This window comes from Oryza brachyantha, chromosome 1, assembly GCF_000231095.2.
Source record: "Oryza brachyantha chromosome 1, ObraRS2, whole genome shotgun sequence".
Classification (NCBI taxonomy): domain Eukaryota; kingdom Viridiplantae; phylum Streptophyta; class Magnoliopsida; order Poales; family Poaceae; genus Oryza; species Oryza brachyantha.
Genome location: NC_023163.2, coordinates 18,780,353 through 18,790,903, shown reverse-complemented (window position 1 = coordinate 18,790,903; position 10,551 = coordinate 18,780,353). Strand labels below are relative to the sequence as shown.

At 46.0% G+C, this 10,551-nt stretch overlaps 1 protein-coding gene across 1 annotated transcript; it reads right to left on the bottom strand.

Annotated features, from left to right (window-relative positions):
• Positions 1–4,420: 4,420 nt before the first annotated feature.
• Positions 4,421–9,862, bottom strand: LOC102720293 (glycerol-3-phosphate acyltransferase 1-like). Its single transcript, XM_006646066.2, has 2 exons — positions 8,961–9,862; positions 4,421–5,428 (listed from the first exon to the last, which is right to left on the bottom strand). Exons 1-2 carry the CDS (start codon positions 9,720–9,722, stop codon positions 4,562–4,564), a joined length of 1,629 nt encoding a protein of 542 aa, XP_006646129.2. The 5' UTR covers positions 9,723–9,862; the 3' UTR covers positions 4,421–4,561.
• Between the last annotated feature and the right edge of the window lie 689 nt (positions 9,863–10,551).

Below are 10,551 nucleotides of genomic sequence, written 5' to 3'. Positions count from 1 at the left end.
TCTCTGGTGTTTGTCCAAACACCACCGTTTCTTTTCTTCTCAACCCTTCTCAATTTCATTTTCCTCGCCTTCAACACCAACCCATCACTGGTCTCTGTCCCCTTGGCTCTACTGACACCATCGTTGCCTCATCTCATGCTTGTGTCCATCACCTACTGTTGGTCCTCCATCACTCAAGGCTAAGCCTGTTCAAGCTTGGCCTAGTTTAGCCCGAGCATGCATCCGGCTAGGCCTGAGCAAAGATATTGAAGCCCAACAGTCTAAAAAAGCCCCAAAATACCAATCCGGCTTGAGAAGGCCTGAGAATCGGTCCTGGCTCAGGCTTTATTTTTTCATGAACTACTGGGTTCAGGCTTAGTTTTTTTGGCCGATTATTTTTCCGGTTCGGTCCAGGGTTTGAACATACCTACTTAAGGCCATCCATATGTGCTACGGGAGAATCTCCCTCTCCCCCCTCCCTTCATGGCCCCATCCCTTGAATCCTAATTGGTCGGACAACCATTGCTTCACCCGAGCCAGAGGAGGTTGGTGGAGATCTTCTATCGAATGAAGGTTGGCAATTCATGTATTTTAATGCAGGGAAACATTTTTTATGTTTATAAGTTGAAAGTGTATGATTTGAATGGTGTGGCAGGGTTTACAAAACAATCCACCGGTCAAATAACGCTTCTGAGACATTTCACATTTTTTACAAATGCCGCTAAGGTCCTCATCTTTTTGGTTATGCTTATGCTTATAAGTCAGAAATTAAAATTCTAACCTTAAATTTGGAGTTGACTTTGGAGGTTTTGACATCGTAATTTATTTTTCAGCCTTTGCTTTTAGATCGCTATGAATACATATATAAAATATTTATTTATAAATTATTTTTTATTTGTAAATATGGCATTTGGTTTTTTCTTTTAATATGCCAAAAGATGACCAGGTAAAAAGCCAATGAAATTCAGACAATTTTTTAATTATCTTCAATTACTTTTATTGAATCAGTTTACAAACTCTTCCTGCAGTGAAATGACGAAAGCCCCACGAAAATAGAATAGAGTAGTTTTATCAATTGGGGGTATTTAATTTTTTTTTACCATAACGTATTTACATATATACCAAGTGTCTATGACATTCTGAACCCACTTGTCATCGACACGTTAGTTAATTATCATCTCTAAAAGCGGCAAATAGTTAACTACCTCTGTGCCGGAGAGCCTCGGCACTGATGGTGACGGTGAGGCGGAGAACAACTACTTTCCACAGGATGCGCGCTGCCTTTACTGTAACTATGGAACTTCAACTACACACACGGGAAAAAGGTTATCACCTGGGGGAAGGGGCTCTTCTCAGTTTTAACGTCTCGGTTATCTCTGCAAGATGCTGTTTGCTGCCCTTTTGGCCTTTTCGCTGTTCCCGCACAGCTGCAGTCTGCACAAATCATGGCTAAAGCGCTGAGATTAAGCTTTCTGTTTGTCGAGGCTATGCAGTTGCACTGGGCTGTGTGCCAGTGAACGGAAAGAAAGCTAAGTTAGTTAGCTTCACTGCTTGGCTGAGTGAAGACCATGGTGGACAACGCATCTAGCCAATTTATCTAGCCACTCTTCGTCAGTTTGGAATGTTTTTATGATCTTTTGGTGGCGATTGAAGTGATGCATAGAAAGCGATGGTATGGCTCATATTGGTTCGGTTTCCAATAGCGTAGATAGGTTCTACTCGAATTTGGACTGTCAAGTTTTTAGATCCACAGCAAGGCCTTTTATTGTATGGAACTTTTTTGAAGGCCAAGAGTGCTTTTGAGAGTTTTGGGCCCAAATCCAGCCCAAGGCTCATGAGTCATGAAACTAGTTATTAGGAAGCATAGAGTCTCATATTGTCGCTTCTGGTTATAATTATAAACCAAAATTTGAATTTTTAATCATAAATTTAGATTTAACTTGAGTGCTTTTATCATGGTTTATTTTCTAGGTTTTGCTTTTAGATCAGTAAAAACACGTAAATAAAATTTTTATTCACAAATTAATTTTCATTTGTAAACATGTCATTTGACTTTTTATTTGAAATAACCCACTGATGACCCTGTTAACATGGAGAGAATGAGCTGTTACCATTCTGCGTTCGATCCCTCGGATCGACGGGATGTCGCACTCTCGGGTGTTCCCGCGTTGATCCTCAGATCGATGGAATGTCGCGATCTTAAGGGGTGATCTTTTGGCTTTACAATATATTTGCAAATAAAAAAAATTATAAATAAATTTATATATATATATATATATTAGTGATCTAGAATATAAATTTAAAAAATAAAATATAATAGAATATCCTAAAATTAACTTCATATTTAAGGTTGAAAAGAAGGGGGTGTTAGGTTTTATGCCCTTGCTTTCCAGGATTAGTAATAGGGTACATGCGCGTTCAGTGATCCTCAAGCCTCAACTTAGAAATGTGTGTTTGGACGTGCACACTTATGTTTGGGTTTGGAGTTTTGAGTGTGCGTGTGTGGGGGAACTGGGGTGTGTGTTCCAATTGTACCCTCTCAAAAGAAATGAAGCTTAATATTGCTTGTGCGCTCTCGCTCTCTCTCTAAAAAAAATATTTAAGTTTGGAGGAAACCTATATCTGTACGATAATTGCAAATGTTTTAATGTTATTTATAATTTCTATTAAGCTTTTCATATCTCTAATTGATTCGACAGGAGTTATGAAGTCGTTGTAACATGTGTCTAGACCCACGTGGGTCTCATATGTCAGTGATTTAATATCACTAAAAATGTCACGGGACAATGTCACTAAATCCGCATCCGCATCCGTCCAGGAGAGGAAGGGATAAAGAGGAGTAAAAGCGGCGGCGGAAGGTGGCTTGCCGACAAGCTAGGCAGCGATGGCTCATGCCTTGACTACAAATACATGTGTATCATACATACCCCCAGATAATGGAGCATGGCATCTATGTACCAGCTGGCTTGAGTTATGTGGATAGTAGCCAAGGATGATGCACCACACCACACAATGTATCTGGATACAACGCCGGTGAGAAGCGTGATGGGCTAGCGAGGAGAATGGCAACTGTACTAACATGTCGACCGCCAAATTGAAGTTGCAAATTTGGTTACTTTGACATCTTGCTTTGTTGGGTCTACCAGTAAGAAGAAAGGGACGCGGAACCTCGCCCATCATATCTCGTCTTGTCTCCACAGCTATCGGTAATCCTGAATGACGGTACCACCATCTCCATAGCTGCAAGGGCAAAGAGCAGCAACAGGGAACGGAGAGGAGGGGCAAATCCCGTAGCATAGTATTTATGATACATATTAAAGCCAAGTTGTAAGCAATATTTTTGCCCGTACCATATATCTCATAAGTAGCTATTATACTTGTTTTAGAACAGTACACGAATGCTCTGTTTTCTGCAAAATCAACGAAGTTTAACCACGATACACCAGTACATATAAGGGCTGAGAATAGGACGAGTGAGGTGCATGAGCGGGCGCAGTTCGTACCATGGGTTGATTTGATAGTGCGTCTCATGGTCGTGGGATGAACATGGGCCGGCCGTTGAGTCCAATAATGCGAGTAATATAAATGTGACAGCGCCGCCGCCCTGCTGTAGTGCACGTAGCAGGTGTAGGAGACGCGCCACCAGCGCGGTATGTGCGTGTACGGGACCTCAAAACCAATGAAACCTTGGCCCTCTTCTCGTGCGCCCGTCTCATGAATAATGCTGACTTCGTATCTTAACTTCAAGTGACTAACGATCGCGCTGAAACGGTATCCTGAAGAAGACACAGCGATGTGCACCGTGTAGGCTTCAAATTTCAATGACGGAGAAATATCGGGCGGGCATCAACCAGCTAGATGCGACGACGAGAAAGCCCAACCTCCCGTGCAGATGACCACCACCACGCTTGATCCGTACACAAGCGCCAGATCAGTGGAAAATTAGGTGGTGTTTAGTTGCTAAATTTTTTTGACAAAAACATCACATCGAACGTTTGATCGGATGTCAGAAGGGGTTTTCGGACACAAATGAAAAAACGAATTTCACGGTAAGACTAGAAACCGCGAGACGAATCTTTTGAGCCTAATTAATCCGTCATTAGCACATGTTGGTTACTGTAGCACTTATGGCTAATTATGGACTAATTAGGCTCAAAAGATTCTTCTCAAGATTTCTTCTATAACTATGCAATTAGTTTTTTGATTTATCTATATTTAATGCTTTATTTAGGTATCCAAAAATTCGATGTGATGTTTTTAGAAAAATATTTTGGGAACTAAACAAGCCCTTACTTCTGGTGGAGCTGGCTCACCGATGTTTTGAAGAACTTGAAACGACGGTGAAACTGGAGACTGGAGTGGACGAAATGTCCAGTTATCGACGAACTAATCAACCCAAACATGGAAGTATTTGAGAAGCTTGCTTTCACTGCCAGAGTAATTTTCTTTACACATGGGCAAAGGGAAAAACGAAAGACACTCGTTTACTTCGACGCATATTACAGTAACTAATTTTGGCAATTTGGTTACAGGGCATGCAAGTATGCGTAAACGACAGGAGCGGGTGCAGCGCGCGCCCACCCTACTTGGCGACCACACCGTCGTTGCCGGCGAGCATCATGTACTTGTCGCGGCGGGTCAGCCCGGTGCACTCGTACCCGAGCGCCTCGCCGAGCCGCCGCTGCACCCAGTTGGCCACCTCGGCGCCGGGCCTGCCCCCGGCGCGGGTCCACTCGCGCGGCACGGCGCCCAGGAACTCCACCCGGTACGCGGGCTGCGGGTTGGCGAAGAACACCACGGGGTCCAGCCACTTGTGGCCGCTCGCCGTCGTGCCGTACAGCGCCGTCACCTGCGCGTCCAGCGCCACGGGCTCCATGTCGTCGGCCAGCTCCGCGAACAGCGGGCTGAACCGCAGCAGGTACGGCTCGCGGCAGGTGGTGCCCTCGGGGCAGACCGCCAGGTCGCCGTGCTCCAGCAGCCGCGACATCGTCTCGGCGTCGCGCGCCCGGTCGCGCGTCAGCCGCACCGTGCTGATGGGCGCGATGATCTCGGACAGCCGGCTGAGGCTGTACGTCACGGCGGGCACGGGCTTCTGCAGCGCGGCGGTGAGCATGATGGGGTCGACCAGCGTCCGGTGCGTGCACACGTACAGGACGCCCCTGCGCTTGACGCCGGGTTCCGGGGCGCGGAGGCCGGACGTGCGGAAACGGACGCCGAAGAGGGCGCCGGCACTGAAGCTGATCTTGTAGGGAACCACGATGCCGATGGAGATGCGGATGACGGAGAGGGTGACGCCGAGCGGGAGGAAGAGGAAGAAAGCGAGCCCGGCGGAGGGGGTCGGGAGGAATGCGAGGCGGCCGTCGTGGAAGATGAGCGGCTTCGGGTACCTGTCTCGCGGCAGCCGGGCGTTCTTGCTGTGGCTGCTGTCTCTGTTCACCACGTAAACTTCCTGTGGAAATCAATCCACGTATGGTAACTGGTAAGTACTCTGTAGTCTGTACTCTATGTAGGAGTAATTATTCCCTTACTCGAGTTACAGCCTTAGCCTTACAGGGCTATTGTTTGAAGTGTTTTATCGAAAAAGTCAAATAATATATTTATAAATAAAAAATAATTTATAATAATTTTTGTGATTTAAAAGTGACGGATAAAAATATATTTTGGTAAAAAAAACCATAAAATCAAGTCTAGATTTAAAATAAAAAATTTAAATTTTGGCTTATGAATAAACATGAAACAAAAAAAGATGCGATGCAAGACTTTAGGGACGAAATGTTTTCACGATCGCAGTCAGAATGACAAAAATGAAATATTATTAGTGTGGCAATAATAAGCTGTTATCTTAGGTTCGAAAATTCTCTTTGTCCTTGCAAAAAGAAAATCTCTTTGTGAAATGCTCCCAACAAACTGATGAAAATTGATTGCTTTCCTCACAACCACTGAACCAGTCATATTATTGTGTCACAAAGACTACGGAATTGGAATATATCATCCAGTGTGTAAATGCATATTGCCATCATCATTTAATGGTTCTCTATTTTTTTTTGGCAACGCTCTAGAAGTGCTAGCATATAACCTCTAAACATTTTGATTGACAGGAACACATAATTTACAGTGAATATTTTCTTTATCATAGACATTTTTGTGTATAAACTTTTGCACAAGATATAGGCCCCCATTGTTTCGCAGTTGCAACTACTTATAAGCCAAAATTTAAATTTTAGAAATTAATTTTAGACATGATTTTGTGATTTTTTTATGATGGTTTGTTTTACACATTTCGCTTTTGAGCCACTATGGATACGTATATAAAAGTTTAACTGTAAATTATTTTTTGTTTATAAAAACGTGTTTTTGCTTATTCCTCTAAAAGGCGAAACTATGATAGCCATAGTTTTAAGAGCTTCGGATGCTTGGCTGCAAAATTTCATAAGGAACTTCAAATTGGGCCTCAAGAATTTGAATATTTTTAAATATTGCTGACTATTATTATTTCAACTTCAATAGTGAGGGAGTTATTTTTAGATGATTAGATTATAATGTCTTGCACGAACATGATTATTATACAGTTTATTTTGAAATTATCATGTATTCTAAATGTTTGTGAATTTATTGATATGATTGAGCGGCTGAATACTAAAAATGAACATGGGAGTAGTTATTTGAAAGTAGTAATGGGGTTAAGTCGCCATTTAACATCACCAGACCTTTCTCACCGTACATTTACTAGTAGAACTTTGGTCCTTGGTCAGGCACCGTACCACTATACTACCGTATCCATCGGAAAACAGACAGAGGTAGAGCGATCTCATTTATGAACTGTCGGACGGGCTCCTTCTCGGATGTCCGTTTTTAGCACATGCATGTGCATCCCCTATGTGCCTACGTGCTATATAAATAGATATTAAAAAATATAAAAAAATTTGATAAGATAGATTAATATGAGTTATATGACTCCACAGACATGCAAGGTTAAATTTAACTTTTACAAGTTATTGAAAAAAACAAACAAATCTGAAACTAAATATACGCATATTCATAATTGCTTTTGTTATAAATTTAAACTTACATGTTTGTAGAGTGATATAAATCATATTTATCTATTTTATTAAAAATTTTTATATTTTTTATAACTATTTAGATAATATGACAGCAACAGGTAAACATTAAGGTGGACATAAAATGTCCACCCGTATGCTTAAAAAACTGCTTCCCACTGGCCACACATTCCGGGAGTCCTATGGGACTGCAGTGTCGCACTTGCACATAGCCACACATAGTCAAAACGCCCCCATCTAGTTAAATGGATCGAGCCACTAGTTCCGACGTCGTCCTACCCCCAAGCCATTACTCTTCGTGCGGCTTCACCGTGCAGGGGATAGACCATGATAGTTAAGACCCATAAAAGGCACCTAACATCTTGGAACCGTGCATTCCAGTTAACGGCTGATCGATCGAGCTACTATCTCGCTGCAAGGTAAAGGTAGTTAATCCGGGGGTGTTAATGCAAGAACGATGTAGGTGAAGTCGGTATTACGTCTCTACTGTAGAAGACCCATTTAGGGTAGTGTCAGTGGAGATTTCACAGTTATGTCAAATTTGTTAAATGATATGACATATAGGTAAAAAATAAAAAAATAGTGATGCGATATATAATTTATGCTGGGAGAATATTTGAGTTTTATAGGGATGATACTGGGTGTACACGATTAACTAGATCATAAAACTGGATTAAAACAGCTATCATATTTAATCATTTTATATTGGTCATTTAAATATAACATTAAAGTGATATGTTAGCTTATAAAACCGTAAAATAAAATTATACATCAAAAACACTTATTTTATTTATCTACTAAGACATATTTTTGTTAAATATGTCTTTACGATATGATACTATTTAAATCACACGATAAAATATTACAATAAGAATGGCGCCTAAAGCATAGCGACGAGGCAGGCGAGGTGCGCAAAAGCAGCAAATGCCAGACAGCGTGGGAGGACGCCTCTCACTTTGACGCGATGCGATGCGACGGTCATGTCGCGGGCCGTCGCACGGCAGCGGCAGCGGCAGCCTAGCCGAGCACACCACGGCACACAGTGCGGGCGCGTCAAGGAGAAAAACAGCGTTAGGCCCGGGTGAAAAACACTAGCTTAAATGTCACCAAACACCGGCGTAAATGCGCATCAATGGCGGGCGCGCGCGCGGCGTCCGTCCCCCTGGGACTCCGGGGCGCGCGCGTGAAGGATCGATCGGGACGAGAGGCCACCACCGGCACCGTGCGCCTGTCTGCCTAGCTACATGGGTCCAGGCCCTGCGCGCCCATGGCAAGCTGGCTGGCCGGCCGGCCACAAATTGGCCAGGTTGTGCCTGTGCATGTTGGAGTTCTTTCGAGGTTCCGCCTGGGGGTAAACCTGAACCAACAGTGCGTCTGATCCATGTGGTAGCAGCAGCAGTACACTGTTCTAGGTGATTCGATCCATACAGAGATTGGGCGGTCTCATCTACAGCTGCTAGTACTTTTATGCCCACAAGTGGCTGGCTAGGAGGCTCTTCTAATGGTATGGTGTGGCGCAACGTGCAACTGTAATATCTGTATATCTACACTGCCGTAAGCCCAACACAGGGTTAACCTGAGGTTTGTGTGTCGTGCCCTGTCCGTGCATGTGCCTAGCTGTCGTTGTTAAATGTTCATGTGTATATGTTTAAAGTACGTATTATTCTGTACCAGCCCGAAGAGAAGGTGTAAATACTGTGATGCAAACTGTTATTTTTTTAAGGGAACTTCTCTGTTTTTCTTTGGACGTCAAGAAATGACTGGTCCTAGCTAGGATCGATGAAATGGATTTTAAAGCCAAAAACAACCATTAGGGATATCATTAACAGTAGATCTGATCTGTAGTGGCCTGAGATACTGAGATATGATTAAATAGAGGAAAGCCTATTTAAGTGATCGTTAAGAAGAAACGTACGTACGCACCTTGCAGTACGAGAAGCAGTGGTGGTCGAGTTGGCTGGAGCTCCCGGCGACGGCCACGTCAGCCATGGCGTTGTCCGTTCCGAACGCCTCTGTCAGGGCCTCGTCCTTCAGCCCCGGCGCTGATCCTCCTGTCCCACACAACAGTCCGGTGAAGTAGCAGCCGCGGCCAACCCTAACAACCTGCAGCTCGCAGCCGACCACCACGTCGGCGGCCATGTACTCCTTCAAGAACCACTCCACCATCACCCTCGGCGCGCTCGTCACCACCACCTTCTTCCTCGCCGGCAGCCAGAGGCGGCTGTACACCTGCGCGTTGAGCCCCTCCATGTAGAACTTGGGCAGGACGGCGCGGGCCACGAGGTCCATGTCACGGGGCCTCAGCCCGAAGAAGGTAAGGAGCGCCATGACCCTGATGCCGGCGTCGGAGCGCTCGCCCAGGGCCCAGACGAGTGGGAAGGCGCAGAGCAGGAGCAGCCCGCGCAGCAGGCTGCCACCCTCGCAGGCGACGAGCATGAAGTAAGGGAAGAGCGTGTCCGGCCTCATGAGCACGCCGTCGAAGCCGAATACCACGGCCTTGTCTGCGGCGTCCGGGACGATGACGGCGCACTTGGACGCCGCGGCCTGCGAGACGGAGGGCGGTGGCTTGGCGGCGGCGGAGCTGCGGCAGTACTGGAAAGCATGGCCGCGGAGCTTACGTGCCGCGCGGTAGAAGGTGAAGAGCCAGTGCGCCGCTATCTTGGGGAGGATGGTTGGAAGCACCATCGGTCGCGCGCAAGCTTGATCACTAGCTAGGCGCCAGGTTTAGCTCGTTCAGCGTGTTGCTACAAAATGTTGCTGATCGATCGATGGAGTTGGCTTGAGAGAGAGGGAGAGGGTGGGTCGAGAGGGAGACCAGGAAAGGAAGCTGGCATTGGCAGTGGAAGTGGTATGGTAGGGTGGTGCAGGCGGGGAGAGGGGGGAACGTGTTGCATATATAGAGGGGGGAGGGGCTGACGCAACGGATGCGTAAGGCCGGGATATGGAAAGGGCGAATTTATGGGGGGTGGGTGGGGCGACGCAGGCATTTGCATTGCAGATGCGGGCGATGGCAGATAGCGGGTTCGCGGCGGAGGTAGTAGGCAGGGCGCGCGTTTGACCGCGCGCGCGGCGCCGGCCCTGCGTGGGTCGGCTCGCCATCTGTGCGCGTTCATGTACATGGCGCATTCATGAGGCGCACATTGGCCCAATGGCCGGCGCGGCGTGGCGCGGTGCTCGCCCGGTGCCATATGCCGTGCGCCCATTTGGTTTCGGTGATCGCTTTATCAATCACCCGTAGGAGGGTTTTGGTGATCGCTTTTATCGCTCGTAGGGGGGGTAACGCGATCGATCCGGCCGGTTTTACTTTTACGAACGGGCAACGTACGGGGGAAAAAAAAATCAATCCTCGTGCACGAGGGCGTTTTCATGAGCTCCTCGGCATTGGGAATAGGCCCCGCAGCCCGCGCGCGTAGGCTCGACATTGAGGTTTTGCTTGAATTGCTACTAGCCGTGAGTCCGTAACGTTTCTCGGTTGGTAGTTGACAGCAGTATAGCACATCTAGCGTTAATTTTA

Bases quoted from the DNA above. Each gene is read 5' to 3' on its own strand.
- LOC102720293 (XM_006646066.2), bottom strand. From the start codon at position 9,722: ATGGTGCTTCCAACCATCCTCCCCAAGATAGCGGCGCACTGGCTCTTC. The intron at 5,429-8,960 runs GTGCGTACGTAC...TGATTTCCACAG, and splicing joins ACTGCTTCTCGTACTGCAAG to GAAGTTTACGTGGTGAACAG.